At 57.5% G+C, this 16,945-nt stretch overlaps 2 protein-coding genes across 5 annotated transcripts in view; both read right to left on the bottom strand.

Annotated features, from left to right (window-relative positions):
• The window catches only part of GMIP (GEM interacting protein), a 9,612-nt gene extending 7,738 nt beyond the window's left edge, over positions 1-1,874 (bottom strand). For 2 of the 4 annotated variants that reach the window (XM_015557766.1, XM_015557767.1), the window contains exons 1-5: positions 1,711-1,874; positions 1,291-1,621; positions 696-780; positions 241-316; positions 74-131 (exon numbers count right to left, since the gene is read on the bottom strand). In XM_015557766.1, the coding sequence (XP_015413252.1) occupies positions 74-131; positions 241-316; positions 696-780; positions 1,291-1,333 (262 nt within the window). In that variant the 5' untranslated portion in view covers positions 1,334-1,621; positions 1,711-1,874. Of the gene's footprint in view, positions 1-73; positions 132-240; positions 317-695; positions 781-1,290; positions 1,622-1,710 lie in introns of those variants that run through there. The other 2 variants (XM_006778311.2, XM_006778313.2) reach the window with 2 other exon arrangements.
• A 1,733-nt stretch (positions 1,875-3,607) lies between these two features.
• ATP13A1 (ATPase type 13A1) lies at positions 3,608-16,011 on the bottom strand. Its single transcript, XM_015557759.1, has 25 exons — positions 15,884-16,011; positions 15,591-15,781; positions 13,841-13,913; positions 13,503-13,658; positions 13,351-13,420; positions 13,168-13,274; positions 12,571-12,700; positions 12,392-12,447; positions 11,771-11,897; positions 11,558-11,695; positions 11,133-11,253; positions 10,613-10,770; positions 10,135-10,310; positions 9,945-10,055; positions 8,493-8,618; positions 7,732-7,840; positions 6,194-6,393; positions 6,023-6,119; positions 5,380-5,540; positions 5,195-5,309; positions 4,897-5,093; positions 4,332-4,474; positions 4,028-4,139; positions 3,804-3,947; positions 3,608-3,718 (listed from the first exon to the last, which is right to left on the bottom strand). Exons 3-25 carry the CDS (start codon positions 13,904-13,906, stop codon positions 3,608-3,610), a joined length of 2,931 nt encoding a protein of 976 aa, XP_015413245.1. The 5' UTR covers positions 13,907-13,913; positions 15,591-15,781; positions 15,884-16,011.
• Positions 16,012-16,945: the final 934 nt, after the last annotated feature.

Here is a 16,945-nt window from a genome sequence, read left to right as displayed (position 1 = left end):
ACCCACAGGTTGAGAACCGCTGCCTTAAGGGAAGAACTTTCTGTCCCCACCTCCTGGCTTCAAACCCCCCTACCTGTAAGGGGTGCAGGACCCTCTGGGGAGGGGCCACTCCACTGGCTGGTTTCACTGGTCTGAGGGGGAGGGAGACAGCATTCAGGAACATGCAGGGCAGCGGACCCCTCCTTAAAGCCCCTCCTCCTGGAGGCCCCTCCTTCCTGCCCCCTTGGCTCCCCCTCTCACCACAGTGGCCGTGGGGGTCTTGTCAGGCTCTGGGTCTCCTGAAAGCATAGGGTCTCCAGCCAGCATCTCAAGGGTCCTGGGAGGTAAGGGTATCAGGATACCACCCTCCACCCAGGCTGTCCCACTCAGGTGCTGAGGGTCCCAGGGAATTTTGGCAGATGGTCCTAATACCCCCTCAGTGACATCTCTTGTATCTGGGAGGTCTAAGGGATGGGGTTTTGGGGGACAACCAGGTGAGCTTTTTTATGAGACATGAGACAGAGTTTGACAGGTTACAGGTAACTTTGGGATTCAGAGAATGGGATTATAGGGGTCTCAAATGTTTTAAGGGGTCACCAGAGGATATGTGGGGGTTCTAGGACCACTATAGGGATTTCCAGTGGATTTTGGGGGTGTGAATTTTGGGTTTTTGGAGATTTAGGCAGGATTTGGGGGCGACCCAGTCTGAGACTCACGCGTTTCCCAGTGAAATTTCAAGGTTGTCCAGGCTCCGAAAGATGTCACTGTACCTCTTCCTGCTCTCAGGAGCCGGGGGAAGGCCTGAAAGCGGGGGGTCATATATGGGTACACGAAGCCTCCTTCAGTCCACAGCACCTCAGCTGGCCGTTTGGAGGGTGGGGAGAGAGAAAGAAAGAGGAGCAAGAAAGAAAGTTCTGGTTCTGTAGGGAGTGTGGGATGGGGTGGGTGTCTGAGTTGGAATGGAGGGAGGGTGGGCTTGGGTGGGTGGGGCTGACTGTCAAGCAGATGGACTCAGGCACAGCCCAACACAGAGAGCAGAGACAGCTACAAACACACGGGCTCAGAGGCAAAGAGACAAAACAGACGCCCCAGATGCAGTCACACTGTCCCCAAGGGCGAGAGCCAGCCTGGCAATGGAGCCACATGGAACTCAGGCCAGACAGATGGAAATACACATGGGACAGACAGGCAGAGAGCTGTGGCCGAAACACTGGCAGCCCGAACCATCGGGCCATGAAGACTGATGACTGACACTCAACATGCACAGAGAGACACAAACGACAGCCCCCCAAACAAGCGGAAACTTGCTACATTTCTGCAACGGCTTCTCCCGCCCTTCTTCTGGGGGCCCCATCAGCGTTGCTCCTCCCTGGGCTGCGGAGCAGCAGGTGCCGATCCTGCTGGGCTGTCGCCCTCTCCCCTCTCCATCCGCGGTTGTTGCACCCTGCCCCCATCACAAATATCAAAAGCAGAAGCAGCCACTTCCCCTTCCTGGGCCCCTTCAACCAGGCATCCGGGGTGAAGACTCCAAGGGGGAGGGGGTCAGGGACTGGTGTCCCGGGCTCCTCTCGGCTTGGGGGGGACGGTGCCCACAATGGAGGATCCCCGGCGTCCTCCCCATTCAGGAACTCCTTCCCCTGCTCTAGGACAGAGAGGGACAACCATAGGCCCTCAATTTAGGAAGCGGGTATGGCTGATGCCCCTCTTGATCCCGTATCCCGGACCGCCTACCCGGCTCTGCTGCGTCCATGGCGTACGGGCTGCTCGGTGGGGACAGGGACTGAGATGATGGAACCGCCGGCTGGGCCTAGCCCAGATTTTCTGCTCCGGCTACCACCAGCTTCCGCGTCTCCCCGCCCCATGCAGGCCACGCCCCACTGCATCAAGCTAAACACGCCCTTGCCCGAGGCCACGCCCCCAGGCTCGGAAGCGCTGAAGGAGCTCCCTGCTCAAGGGCAGAGATGCTGTAAGGCCAGTGCCTCCTGGGCGACCACCCCACACCTGGGCACTCCAGGACTCCATCCTGGCCAGGGTTCTCCTTCCCAGATCTTTGCGCGGTCCCAAAGCGCCAGCACACTCCCCCAGAAGTACCCCAGAGTCCCCCGGTTTTCGACCCTTCCACACACCCAGTGACATCCTGCTCAGGGCTCCGTGGACCCCCGAACCCGTCCAGCCCGACTAGAGACATGGAGCCCCTTGTGGAGGCCCGCAGTCCTGCCCAATTACAGGCGAATCAGAAGTCACCTAACACTTTGTGGCCAGAAACTCCTGACCTGGGGGACTCCCAGTGACCCTCAAAGCTAGATCAGGCTTTTGAGGGCCAATTACAGCGTAGCCCTCAGTTCTCTTCAGGCCTGGGGTGGATGGGGTAGTGATGAGGGCGGCACAGAGACCCTCCCCTGAGCTCCCAATCATCCCTGGCAAACCCAATTCCAGACTGCTCTCCTGAGTCGCCTCAAGTTGTCGCAGGGATCTGGCCTCCCTCTACATTCCACATGACCACAGCAACGCTCTGCAGGCTGTGGTCTGGGGCCACTACCCCCCGAGACCTTGGCCAGCCAGTGCTCATGATGCTCACAGGTATCCACGGCTGGTCCCGCTGCTTTCCAAGGCCTCCCAAGGCCTGCAGGCTACACTCCACTCACTGGGGAATTAGACGGGGGGTGGGCTACCGAGGATGACCGAGAGGGCAGGAAAGGACTGAGCTCCCCAATTAGCATCGGTGGGCAGGCGGCCCAGAGTGTGTCTGGGCCCCCTGGCCTGCGGTGGTCACAAGCAGCTTGTTATAAAAATGCACCCACTCTTCACTCAGTGGAATTTCTGGCTGTAATTAGACTTGATGTTTGTAACTTTGCTTCCTAAAGTTTTTCGCTGTTATCTCCAACTGGCTGCTCTCGTGCTACCTGCTCTGACATTGCGGATTGCATTGAGCGCCCTTTGAAAGGAAGGGCAGTCATTGTGAGGGCAGAGCCAGGCTGCTGGGTCAGTCTGGCTGTGACTGAAATGGCAACAGCACCCAAATGCCTCAGGACCCCAGCCTGAGTCAGCATTCTAATGGTGTGGATCGAACTTCCTCACACATAAGACACCATGCAGAGAAGGCATGCTGCCATTTTGCAGATAACTGAAAAGGGGAAAAGCCATAGATCCTAAGCCTCCCCCGAGTGCCTGAGGTGTGAAAATATGAAGCTGACATATGGGGGTGCTTATTAAACCAGGAAATATGCAGAGCTCTGGGCTGGAAGCTTGGCCTACCCAAGCCCTGACTGTTGCAGGGGGTGTCCTTAACCTCACACAGCCCTCTGGGCGGGTGCCAGAACCTTCCTCGGAGAACACCCAGCCTCCCAGTGACCCCTTGTGTGGTACAGGCAGAGGTGAAGGCAGGGCTTCTTAAAATTGTGGATGCTGCTTTATTTACCAAAGGTGCTGGCTGGGGGCTGGTTCTGCCAGCCAGGCCCAAGGACGGCCAAGTGGGGGGGGGGGGGGGGTGAGAGGGGCGGCCCCAACTCAGTCTTAATGGGCAAGGCTGCTCTGGCCTTGCCGTGGGGGGCAGTGTTCCCTCCTGGGGCCCACATGGGGTCCCTGCCCGGTGGTAGCAGGGTGGGCAGTGGGTGCTGGCACTGCTGTCTCAGGAAGGCACTTTCAGCTTCGGGGTCCCCAGGAAGAACTGCAGGACGCGGTCGGCCAGGAGTGCCAGGCAGAAGTCAAGGATCAGGACCTGGGCGATGACCAGCTTGAACTGCAGGGGAGGGAGCGATGATGAGCTGGATGCCTGCCGATGGGCCCAGGTCAAGTCCTGGGGCCACACCCACAGGCATCCTCACCTCCACGGGGATGTCCACAAGCCCAAACTGGCTGTTGAAATCAGGCGAGGAACCGAGGAGCAAGCCCACAATAGCCAGGAGTGACACAACCAGGCTCCACACCAGAGGCTTGTTCTCAGGCAGGCTCTCCATGAAGGGCGGGCCCTGTGCAGACAGAGAGAGGAATAGTGTGTGTTGTGGGGGTGGGGCGGGGAGGGCATGCTTGGGTTAGGGCTGGAGCTCACCTTGTAGTTGATGGCAAAGGTGGCCATTTGCATGGCCATGGCCATGATGTACACAGTGCTGTTGACCAGGGTTGGCTCAAACTCCTTATACAGGTCCACAAACTGTTCCTGCCTGCAGGATGCATGGGGGTGAGGGCCGTTCTGTGGCTCCCACTGCCCCTGCACATAACCAGGGCTCTCTGCCTGGTCCTGGTTGCCCCAGGCCAACGTCTGCACCTGCATCTGCATCCTCCTTCCACCTCCCACCACAGGGACGCTGCCTCCTGTGGGTGCCCTGTGCACCCACTACTAGGGCGGCACTCACTTTTCAGGGCTTCGGGCCTGGGCCTCGCTGTATAGGTAGATAAGACTTAGGAAGTGCACGCAGAACTGGAGCAGGACCGTGAGGATGGTGTACAGGTTGAAGATGTTGGGCAGGGGCCGCTCCCGGGATAGGGTCTTGAGGGGCTGCAGTATTGGGGTTGAATACAGGGTGAGTGTCAAGCCCAGAGTGCCCTGGGCCACCCACCCAACCACCCACCCACCATGCCTCCTGCAGGCCTGGTGCAGAGCAGTCACCACATCCTGGGGCCATGGGTTGGCACTAGCCTCCAGAGCCCTGCTTGCCTGTGGACAGTGCTGGGGCCCGGGCTGTGCTACTGGGAAGAGCTCAGTGGGCTCGCCCCGTTCCTCCCACTCCCCATCTGTAACACGGGGATGACAGCTTCCCCGAGGGCTGCTGTGAGGAAGGAAAGATGACATCCATCCGGAAGCACCTCTGACAGGCCCAGTGTTCCTTGCCGTGCATCACTGAAGCCTCTCAGCACCTCCAGGGCGGAGGTGCCTGTGGGTAGGGCAGGAGCCATTGCTTTGCTGGGGTCTCAGCCCACCTTGGAGCGGGAGATGAAGAGGAAGCAGCCAGCCAGCAGCAGCCCCTGTAGTGTGGCCTGGAAGTCGCTGAACTTGACGCCCTCCAGGTAGAGGACACTCTGACTGTAGGCCAGGATGAGGGCATTGAGTGCCAGGATCTTGAACATCTGCAGCGTGGTCACTAGTGTGCATCGGCCCTGCTTGATCACGTGGCAGACTGCATGGATTGGGGGAGGTAGGTGTGAGCATGGGTGCATGCAGGCATGGGCATGGGTCCAGGCAGGGCTGGTAGGGGACAGGGCAGGTGGCAGGACTCACTGCACTGAATGGATGAGAGCTTGGAGGTGAAGGGTGCCGCGATGCTGGCATCCCCCAGCTTCACGATGGGCGTGCTCTCATCCTCGAGGTCCCGTAGCACTTGGCTCAGGCGGTCCTGTGGGGTGGGTGGCGGTGGGTGAGACCTGGACACAAGGGGGTGCCGGCGCCCCCCTCCCAAGACTCACCCTCTGGGAGGTGGACTGCTCCTCTGGGGGTGGGAACCCCAACCTCTGCTTGGATGCCCTGGAGGTGGCCCTGACACCGCTGTTGCTCAGGACAGGGCTGTCACGGGGCCGCCGCTTCCGCTCGACAACCCGCTCTGGGGCATTGGCCAGGAGTGCCACACCTGGGGTGGGGGAAAGGGAAGGATATGTGTGCGTCAGGATCCAGGGGAGCCCACTGGCCCCAAGCCAGAGTGAGTGTCAGCTCAATGCCTAGATGGAGCCATGGGTCTCAGAGCCAAACCTCCCATTGCACTGGACCCCCTCCCCCCCCAAAGGAGTACCCTCAGAGAGCATTTTATCTTACTTTCTATAACGACTTAAAAAATAAAAACAAGCCCTAGCCAGTTTGGTTCAATGGACAGAGTGTCAGCTTGCGGACCAAAGGGTCCCGGGTTCTCTCACAGAGCTTCCCTGGCTCCCCAAACTTCTCCATGGCTCTGGTGGCTTCAGCCACACTGTTCCTTAGACACTGTGTCCTTCTGCCCGTGGATCTCTGACCCTACTGGCCCCGCCCTATCCCCTCACTGCCTCCATGCTCGGGGAGGTGTCCTTTATGCTGAGCCCTGGCTGGCAGAACAGTAAGCCGGGGGGCGGGGGAGCTCACCCACGTCGGCGTGCTTCAGGGCACCCACGTCATTGGTGCCATCGCCACACATGAGGGTCACGTAGCCCAGCTCCTTCAGGCTGGTGATAACAAACTCCTACACGGGCAAAGGAACAAGTGAGGGCTGTGTGCCACTTTAGGGCCTCGCCCGCCTACCACCTCTGTGCTCACCTTCTGTTTGGGGGCTACACGGGCAAACACTTGCACATGGGGGATGAGGCGCAGCAGCAGCTGGGGGTCCTCGGCCTGCAGGTGGGCCAAGCCATCGCCCGTGAGGCACAGGGCATGCTCCCGGGCCAGCGCCTTTGGGGAGCCTTGGGCCAGGGGTAGCACGACACTGCCATCGATGGAGCACCACTCGCAGGATCGACCTGCAGGACCAGTGCCCGGAGTCAGGGACAGGGCTTAGTCACCCAGGAAGACCCCTGACTTGGACTCAACATGCCTGGTCCTAGTCTCTCCTCTCTGGAGCACCATTTTGACCCTCACCCTTCCTTCAAGCCGCATCCAAACCTACTTGTGCCTTGGACTGGTGACCGTCCAATAGAGATTGTTCAGAACCCTCCAATACAAATGAGGAGTCCCAGAACCCAGCGCCTGAGACCACGTGAAGTGGCCAACTTCCAACCCAGGCATACCCTAAACCTATTACTTAATTAGCCCCACCCTTGCGGCCTGCCTGAAACCCCATTTTCCCGGGGCTGGGGCACTGGAGTCACTTCCTCTGGCCAGACACTTGCTATCCACTTCCTCTTTCCAGCTGGCTGGCCTACTAGCCCTCCTGGCACTGAGGGCTCAGCCGGACAGTCTCGGCGGGCAGGAAACTAACCTACACCTGGTTTTTGTTGTTGCCCTTTTATTAGAGCAGCTTCACTTGCCAATCAACAGCCCTGACAGCCACCTCTCTGGGCTGCCTGCCCATAATCCCGGGCCTCTCAGGAGCCCAGCGCCTGGAGCCGGACGGAGCTCTGGGACCAGCAGTGCAGACTGGGAGACAGGCCAGGAAGCGCCAGGAGCTGACCTGGCTGGGCCTTGCCAACACCCTCCCCTGGCCTGTAGCCTTGCGAGCACCCCCGGGCCGGGTGCTGCACTGGGCACTGTCCTTCAGCATCTGACGGGCCCCGCCCTACCAGGCAGAAAGTGCTGGGGCTGGAACGGCTCCTCGAATGGTCTGACTCTGGGGGACCAGCTGCAGCCAACCGAGTGGCCAGCTGCTGGAGCCAGGCCATCCAGGTTCAAATGGTTAGTCACAATGACACCAAGAAACCTGGGTGGGTGGGTTCACTTCTATTTCATTGTCAATAAAGCTGGGTGACAACAGCTGACCCAGATGGCTTCCTCCTACGTGGCATGGGGACGGCAAGCCCTCCTGTGTAGGGCGAAGGGACAATGTGATAACACATACCAAGTCCGCTGCCCAGGGTCTGGCCAGGCCGAGCACCAGCACCAGCAGTCCCTGAACTTGGGAACGGGGTGTACATGCGTGCACAGGCAGCCGTCAGACCCAAGGTGGGTGTGACTATAATCGATTGCCTGACACTATGTTATCACTGATCCTGGAGCCAGTGACTGCCCTCATGCTGCTAGCCATTGGTGGAACTCTAGCCAGAAGGCCGGAGGAGCAGGGCTGTGACCCACAGGCCCATGTCGCACTGCTGCCACCATCACAGGCACTCACTAACACTGGGTGTGTTCATTCAGGGTCTCACCTTTCTCTGTGGGAGGCTGCAGGATCAGCGTGTGTGCCTTTTCAATGAAGTGTAGCTCCTGGGCCACGTGGCAGGCAGTGAGTGGGTTGTCACCAGTGATCATGACCACCTGGGGAGAGGGGCGAAGGCTCAGAGGGGCAGAACTCCAGCCTGGAGACCTAGTGCCTGAGTCGCCTTTAAGGAAGTCTACAGAGAGAAGTCTGGGCCCCCTCCTGAGGACTGGGCTTCCAAGGCCACAATCTGTCCACCCCGGTGATGTTTTTAAAAATAATACATGTATGTCTTTCTGAGAACACCCATACCTTTCATGTTAAATTATGAACCAGTTTTTTCGTGGACCTTTTTGGCTTGGTAGCTTCCCAGGAAGCTGTGTGTGGGGTGGGTGGGAACCACATGTTCCAGCCTCCCAGCTTAGAGCCGGGAGGCCTGCTGAGCACCAGGCGGGGACTGATCCTGCCACCATCCTCTGAGACTGCTCACTTAGCTCCACGTTAAACTGCATCCCGAGTCCCAACTTAAACAACACAAACCAGGATGAAGAGACTACAGCCACTGAGACAGGCATGACCCGTCTGGGTATTGTTCCCACACCCTCTACCCAGCCTCAGCCTCTCAGGGATGCTGCGGACCCCAGGAAGCACCCACTTGCCCCACTGGGGGTGGAAGTGTCCTCTGCTGTCACATCCTCCTCTCTGTAAGGAGCCAAGGCCCACCCGCCCACCTGTCTGAGGGGCCTGGTGTGGAGGGTCCAGGAGCCATACCCGGTGGGAGGCATTCTGGATCTCCCGGATGACAGCCTTGGAATCAGCCTTGAGCGGGCAGGAGACCACAATGAAGCCGACGAATTTGAGGTTACACTCCAACGCCTCCCGCTTGACCTCCCGGGCCTGTGGACAAACATGGGGCGCTCTTACGATCATAACATCCCCCAGCCCTGCAATTCCCCAAGCCCCAACAATGTGCTGAGTGGAGAGGTCAGAGAAGGGCTTGTCTTCCCTGTGGCACAGCAGCTTGGCAAGTGCTTCCCGCCCCCAAGTGCTTCTACTCCCTGGTGTGGCATGGCATGTCCTCACAGAGACCTTGTGTCCTGGCTTCTGTCAACTGTTCCTGGTTAACAACCCAGCATGTGCTCACCCTCTACCTCATCCCAGAAACCAAAAATGCCACCCTCATTAAGCTTGTCTTCTACTGGGGAAGGCATCTATATATATAAAGGCCTAAGCGACTGTTTGACCAGTAGCTATGATACACACTGACCACCAGGGGCAGGTGTTTAATGTATAGGCATGGAAACATGGAACAGACTGATGAATCTTAGAGGGAAGGGGGAGGGAAGGAAAGAGATTAACCAAAGATCTTATATGCACACTAAAGACCTGGTGCATGGATTCGTGCACTGGTGGGATCCCTCTGCCTGACCTGTGGGAATCGGGCTGAATCTGTGCACTGGGCCTCTGACATCCCCCGAGGGGTCCCAGATTGTGAGAGGGGTGGCATTAAGCAGGAGTGGCTCTGGAGGGGTGTGATCAGGCATGCATTCTGGAAGGATCTCTTGGCCACGGGTGCAAACAGCCTGGATGAAGGCCAAGGTGGAAGGAGGTAAAGGAGTGTTGGCAGTGGAGGTGGGAGAAGAGCTGATGGGACATGGGGGTATGACTGAGAGCTGGGGATGTCCCCAAACCATGCAGTAACCAGGTGACTGAACTGGGCTGGGTCAGAACTAGACTAGAGATGGTAATCTAAATTGTCTCCTGGGCCAGTCAGCATGCTCAGTGGTTGAGCACTGACCTATGAACCAGGAGGTCATGGTTCAATTCCTGGTCAGGGAGCATGCCCGGGTTGCGGGCTGGATCCCCAATAGGGGGCGTGCAGGAGGTAGCTGATCAATGACTCTACCTTATCACTGATGTCTCTCTCTCTCTCTCTCCCCCTCCCTTCCTCTCTGAATAAAAAGATGTCTTCTGATGCTTACTGAGGGTGCATGAGGACCCATGGGTGTGGAGGTAGGAAGCTGGGTGGAGGTAGCCCTAGGTTCCAGGATGGGCCTGGGTCCCATGGAGGCGGGCACTATGGAGAAGGGGCTGAGGACTGAGTGCCACCTGGAGTCTCCAAAGGTAGAGTCTGGGGAGGAGGAAGATGAGATCGTGCCTGCTCACAGGGGCACCGTGAGGACACAAGGTGTGGGAACATGGGTGAGAGGCCTGGGCCATTACCTGCTGGTGGGTGAGGTGCCCCAGCTCCTTGTACCCCAGAGCCAGGACGCGGGCTCCTTCCCGGGAAATCTCCGTGTGGATGTGCTGATAGTTGGGTGGGCACTGGGAGAACTGTAGGAAACACAGAGGAATGTCACCAACTACCTCACACTGACCTCCCCCCCGAACCCCAGGGCTGTGTTCCACTCACCATGGAATGCAGGGTTTCAGGGGCTCCCTTCACAGCCGCGATGTAGCAGAGGTCGGTGGAGCCCAGCTTCTCGTAGGAGGCGAGCACGGACATTCGCTTTAGGGCACTGGCAAAATGAAAGCGCTGGTGAATTTTCAGCCCCTGAGTTTTAATACTTCGGGGGAATACTTTCTCATCTGGAAACAAATAAGTACGAGTCCTGAGGGCCTTAGCTCCAAAGAGGCAGCCAGGCCCCCACCTGCCCCTTCTCCCTCCCCCCATCCCCAGATCCAGGGCCTTCGGGCTCCTGGGGATAAGAGCTGGGAGACCTGGGCGTGGAGGACCCTGCCCCGTAGCTTTGGGTGGGGTGGGTTCCAACCCAGGAGGACAACCAAGTGTGTGCATGCCCACCCGCCAGCCTGAGGGGTCTGGCTTGCCTTCTCGGGAGCATGAGAGCGGGTGGTGAGTCTGCATTGGGCCTGAGACTCCAGCCCCTCACCTTTGGTCAGTGTCCAGTCCACGGCTGTCAGCATGGCCTTCTCCAGGGGGTCACCCACCAAGGTTCCATCATCTAGCTGCATTAGGGAGTGGCATGAGGCCAGGGCTCGGTGTGTTTCTACAGGGATGTTGGACACGGGGGTCACCTCCTTTCCATCTCTGCAAGGAAGGGAAATAGTTGGTTATAGGGTGAAGAGACCCCTCTGGGAATTGCCAGCCAGGAAGAGGGATGGGCTCCCATATCTGTGCCAGTCACTTCAGGGGCAGCAGGGGTGTCTGTTTGGTCCTTGTCACATCTGTACTTGTATCATGGATGCTCCCACAGGTCACGTGGCTGCTTGGAGCCTAAGATGATTCCTGTGCTGCTGTCACTCATACTGAGACTGCACAGGAAGCCCCCTGGAACAGACCTCTGACAGGCCCTATTTTGGGGGCTTGGGTGGGCAGCACTCAGGCCATGAGCCCTCAGAAAGCCCTCTGCTACTGGTTGGGTATCTCTTGGCCCAGGTCTCCACGCTCACCTGAGCCCAGCCACACCGCGCACTACCAGGCTGTCGCTGGTCAAGGTTCCTGTCTTGTCGAAGCAGCACACCTCCACCTTGCCAGCAAAGGGAATGCGGAAGGGCTCCGTACAGTACATGTCTGAAAGGTGGAGCCAGGGTCAGGGGTCCTGCCAGGCCCCAGCCCAGCCGTGGGCAAACTACGGCCCGCGTTCGGCTGTTCTATCCGGCCTGCGGAGCCGAAAGAGCGGAGGGTTCTCTTGCTCTCCCCTCCGCTCCTTCACCAGCAGCAGTGTTAACATGTATTAGTTCACACAAACACTCCATCCATGCTTTTGTTCCAGCCCTCCGGTCCAGTTTAAGAGCCCATTGTGGCCCTCGAGTCAAAAAGTTTGCCCACCCCTGCCCCAGCCCCTTGGCACCCCAGCCCTGCTTCAGGTACTCACAGAGCTTGGCCAGGGCGATGAGGGAGGTGTTGACAGCCAGAGACAGCTCAATGGGCAACTCAGGGGGCACTACTGACGTGAGGATCAATGTGCATTCCAGAAACAGCTTGTAGCGGTTCCGGCTGGGATCCTTGGTGCCTATGGAGACAGGGCCTGCCAGCCTGTGGTGGTGGGCATGGGACCCAGCAGACAGGTGGGGAACGTGGTGCTTACCTTCAATCCATACGTAGGCGGCTGCCGCGATGGCAAAGACAAGGAGAAAGAGGATGAAGACGAAGGTCTCCAGGTTGTTTGCAGTCACTCTCTTGACCCCAAAGAGGATCGTGCGCAGCAGCTTGCCCTGGAAGGACGGAGTCAGAGGCCTTTCTGGGGGGTGTGTGGGGATGGGGTGGTGGCCTCCCTGCTTGAGGGCATCAGGGTCAGATCCTCCCTGAGCTGACAGAGAGCAGCAGCCCCAGGCCCATCAGTGAGTCCTGCAACCCACCACACAGACGGTACAGGGACCACATGGCCACATCGGCAGCTGCAACTTGACTGAGAGCTAAGGAGACCAGTGGCCAAGGCCTGGAGGTGGGGGAAGAAAGTGGTCGAGATAGCGCAGGAGTTACTGGAAGGAGGTCTGGCCATTGTCTCTATCAGGCAGTCTTCTGATTTCCCACCAGGCCCTCAGCAGGGGACAGCGAGCCTGATCTTGGGCTCCTCCGCACGGCCTCTGGCCTAGTACCAGCTGTCAGAGCGAGCCTGTGGGGTGGATGTCCTGGGGTCTAAAATGACTGCCATCTTGACTGTTCATCTCCATGGAGCCCACCCTCCCCGGTCAGGCAAGATCCCCACCTGAGATGTGTTGAATCCAGTCCTTAGGACGTAGGCCACGCACCCACTGTCAACCGCTGTGGAAACAAGCAGAGGCAGTGCCATTTGTCTCTCTTTGTCTGGACTTCCTCATAGCCAAGCAGACATGGAGGGGTAAGGAGGTGGGGCCAGGACACCCCCGAAACTCCCAAGGCACCTACGCTTCAGGCCTGTTGTGGCCTTCTGTGGAGGGATGTGCTGCACCACCTTGGTGCCCCCGAAGATGACATGGAGCCGGGAGTCGGCCTGCAGGTCCAGTACCCGGTCGGGGCTGAGGTCTTCAATGGGCTCCTGGGGAGGAGGGAGGACATTGAAGCCAATGGTCAGTCCCACCTTAGCCTCCTTCCCCACCCCGTCTCTGGAGAGCTGAACCTGGGGCTGGTGGAGCCCACCTGCTCTTTACCTGGCCCAGCAAATCTCATCTTTTCTCCAGTTGCACGTTTGTCGACTCCGTGTGACCCTGCACCTGGCCTCTCCCAGAAATCACCCCTCCCCACTTCTCAGTCCACCTCGATCTGCTATCTCAGGGCACCCAAATGTCCCAACACTCTGGGACTCTCCTCTCCTCTCTCCACCACCCAATTTCCCTTTGTCCAGGGCCCTGAGATCAGCAGCTCTGCCTCCTCCAGCCTCCTGGCCAGGGTTCCATCCCTCCTCCTGGGCGCCTGGACAAGATCCTGGCACTCTCCTGGATGGTGGCTCCTTCAAGAATGGTCCACAGTACACCTGAGTGGACTGAGGTCTCCCCTTCCCCACACCTTCATCTGTGGCACTGACTCTCCTGTGAGCATGGCCTCGTCCACAATGCAGCGGCCCCGAAGCAGCAGCACATCGCACGGCACCAGGTTATCCAGTGGCGAGCGACCTGTGGGGTAGCAACAGAGGGTCAGGCAGAAGCCAAGGCTAAGATGCCACCAGGAAAGAGCAGAACTGGGCCTCACCAATGGAGACAATGTCCCCGGGAACAATGTCGTCACTGGCGATGGGCCTCCACTTGCGGCTTCGGTAGACCTGAGTGGGGTGGGGCATGGTCAGCTCTGGGAACACACCTGCACTAGCCCTGCCAAGACCTCTGGGACCCTGCTGGCCTCACCTGGATTGTGTGGGGCTTGTTGCCCATCTTCCGGATCTCCGACATGTTGCGCATCTGCTGCTGCACCAGGGAGGCCTCGAAGGCCACCAGCATGGAGAGCGTGAAGACGCTGTAGTACCAGTACTCATCCAGGCACCAGAGCCCCACGCAGAACACCTGCCCCAGAAACGTAATGAGGATGCCTGCTGAGCACTGGACCTACACCGAGGGCATTCCACCCCTGGACTCTGACCCATTAGGACAGGGAAGTTTTCGGGTTTGGAACTGGACACAGGTCATGCTGGCTGTGTAAGCCCTAAAGGATGGGGTGGGACGGTGTGCTGGAGCTGCTGTTTTACCTGGAACACAAAGAAAGGTGCTGTGGCTCTCTCCTTGAACAGCTCTGAGAAGTCAGGCACCACCATCTCAGCCCTGCAAGAAACCAGACCCAGACTCTGTTCACAGTGGGAGGCCTTGGAGGCCCCTCCCTGACACCTCTACCTGGAGGCACTGCAGCCTCCTCAGGAAATGAGAAGCCCTGGCAAACTTCTAGACGACAGGACTCTCCATTCAAGGGTGGCTCTCCCCCATCACTGGGGCAGTATGCTGACAACCCCCTGCCCTCTGCTCTGCAGAGCCCAGACGAAGCTTCTGAATTGGCAACAAGCTCTTCAGGCAGCACCCCCATCAGAGTGGGGGCTGGTGAGATGAGAACCCATCAACTGGGCAGCAGACAAAGCAAGTGGAGAAGGTACCTCTGATTGGAACAGGAGCCCTGAAGCTGAAGGTGCACAGAGGAGGCCTGGCAGCCAGATGCCTCTGAGCCCCTGGGGCCTGAGCTCATCCCACTGTGGAGAGAGGTCTGGAGCCAGGATTTCCCCAAAACTCCCTGAATAAAAGCCTCAGAAATGTGACAAAAGCGGGCACTAATGGTGTGCAGCATGGTATGTAGTAGGCTCCTGAAGGTGAAATATGATAAAGAGACCACAGTGGCCCCACAGTGATAAAAATAAACTAAAAATCACCCTGTATTGTGTCTGCTGCCTTTAAGGGAGCCTGGACCTGGGGGGTGGTGGTGGTGGTGGGGAGTGAGGACCAGTAAACATTTCTGATAAACCTTCCTGTGAGACTGGTAGTTGTGGCACACAATTAAGCCCAGAAAGAATTCCCCAGGCTCTGAGGGGCTCTCAAGTTCAGCTGTGCCTCCTCCCAGGCACGGGTGAGCCCTGGCAGTTTTGGTGAAGATTAAAGTGTGTACAGAGCACCTGCTATTCGACCTGGTACAAGTAAGAGCTATCCTGATCACTGACTTCTTTTTTACCACCATTCTTTAAGTGCCAGGATGAGGAGACAGGCAAGAAACTATATTTAAGGAAAGAATTTAAGCCCAGTAGGTGTGGCTCAGTGATTGCGCATCAATCTATGAACCAGGAAGTCGTGGTTCAATTCCTGGTCAGGGCACATGCCCAGATAGCAGGCTCGATCCCCAGGAGGTGGTGTGTAGGAGGCAACCAATCAAGGATTCTCTCTCATCATCGATGTTTATATTTCTCTCTCCTATCCTCTTGGAAATCAATAAAAAAAATATTTTTTTAAAAGAAAGAATTTAAAATGAATTGGGGAATTATAAAAACAAGACAAGGCCGAAACTGGTTTGGCTCAGTGGATAGAGCGTCGGCCTGCGGACTGAAAGGTCCCAGGTTCGATTCGGGTCAAGGGCATGTACCTGGGTTGCGGGCACATCCCCAGTAGGAGATGTGTAGGAGGCAGCTGATCGATGTCTCTCCCTCATCGATGTTTCTGACTCTCTCTCTCTCCCTTCCTCTCTGTAAAAAATCAATAAAATATATTAAGAAAACAAAAAACAAAAAACAAGACAAGGATGAAGAACCAATTCTTGTATCCCGTGACCAGGCTCCCCAGGAGGGGTCCTCCCCAAGAACCCTCCAGGAGGTTCCTGTCAGCAAACAAGTTCAGGGGAGACTTGCACCCCAACCTAGGAGTTCAAAGGGGCAGAAACAGGCCACCAGCCGGGGCAGTGCAAGGCCCATGACCCAGGCAGGGCCCAGTCCTGTCAGCAGGGGGGGCACATGGGATGTCAGGACTCACTTGTTACTCCCAAACTTCTTCTCTGCTGCGCGGATCTCCGAGTCCTCCTGAAACCCTCTGCTGCTCTGGTAGTAAGAGAAGGGGTTTCCCACAGGAAAGGCCACGGGCAGGAAGCGCTTCTTCTCCTGGGCGTCATAGGAATACTTGATCTTCTGGAATTCGAAGGACAGCACCTCCTGCCCGTCTTCGCCCTGTGGGAGAAGGCTGTCTGTGGCAGAGCCCCTCACTGGGATGCCAGTGCCTGGGCATCTCACCCAAGACCTGCACTGAGCAGGTTGGCAGGTGGTCCCTACCTCATCTCGGTGCAGGGCCACGAGCTCAGTGGAGCCGTTGTTGGGGGTCGGGACCACCTTCACGAAGGTCGCTTTGCTGGGATCGTACTCCTGTGAGAGGCAAAGGGATGCTGCTGAGTCCTTCTCAGCCACCGTAGGAAGACTACTGTCCGGCAAGGGGTGCACCCTCGATCCACGTGAACCAAGTCGTCACAGCTCACCGTTCTAATGTTGCTTGGCTTCCGTCCCAACCCCATTAATATTCTTTAAAAACAACTTTAAATTGATTTCAGAAAGGAATGGAGAGGGAGAGACAGAAACATCAGTGATGAGAGAGAATCATTGATCTGGCTGCCTCCTGCACGCCCCCCACTGGGGATCGAGCCCGCAACCTGTACATGTGCCCCTGACCACGAATTGAACCATGAACTCCTGGTTCATAGGTTGACGCTCAACCGCTGAGCAACACTGGCCAGGCTCCATTACTATTCTTTTTTAAAATCCTCACCGGAGGGTATTTTCCCATTAATTTTTAGAGAGTGGAAGAGAAAGGGAAAGACAGAGAGAAATGTCGATGTGAGAGAAACACATCGATTGGTTGCCTCCTACACACACCCCAACCAGGGACCGGGCTGGGGAGGAGCCTGCAACCTATGTATGTGCTCTTGATCGGAATCCAACCCGGTCCACGGGCTGACGCTCTATTCACTTAGCCAAACCGGCTATAGCCCCGTTACGATCCTTGCTGTGTCCTCCAGCAAGGAGGAGCAATGAGGTTGGAGGCTCGTCCTTGATTCAACCAAGGAGCTTGCTGGCATGTGCTGTTCTCTGTCCAGGACACGTGGTCACACAGCTTCCAGGCCTTTGCTCACACATTACCTTCTCAGGAGGCCACACCTGGATGCCCATGTGAAGTTCCATCACTATGTTCCTATCTCATTTCTATTTTCCCTCTTTGGCACTGACTGCTGAGTAAGTCTCCCCCACGAACGCTACGAAGGCAATGGGTTTTGTTCACTGCTCTTTCCTCAGCACTTAGGACACAGCAGCAGCAAATGGAGCTCAATTAGCACTCCGTCAGCA

Source organism: Myotis davidii, unplaced genomic scaffold, assembly GCF_000327345.1.
Source record: "Myotis davidii unplaced genomic scaffold, ASM32734v1 scaffold448, whole genome shotgun sequence".
NCBI lineage: Eukaryota > Metazoa > Chordata > Mammalia > Chiroptera > Vespertilionidae > Myotis > Myotis davidii.
Note: the sequence above shows the minus strand (reverse complement) of the source record. Positions and strands in the feature narration are given on the sequence as shown.

What these genes read in the sequence shown, in the direction of transcription:
- ATP13A1 (XM_015557759.1), bottom strand. Translation starts at nt 13,906, where the DNA reads ATGGTGGTGCCTGACTTCTCAGAGCTGTTCAAGGAGAGAGCCACAGCA. An exon ending in TCTTCATCTCCCGCTCCAAG is followed by an intron (nt 4,475 to 4,896) that starts GTGGGCTGAGAC and finishes CCAATACTGCAG; the next exon opens with CCCCTCAAGACCCTATCCCG. An exon ending in CAGGCCCGAAGCCCTGAAAA is followed by an intron (nt 4,140 to 4,331) that starts GTGAGTGCCGCC and finishes TGCATCCTGCAG; the next exon opens with GCAGGAACAGTTTGTGGACC.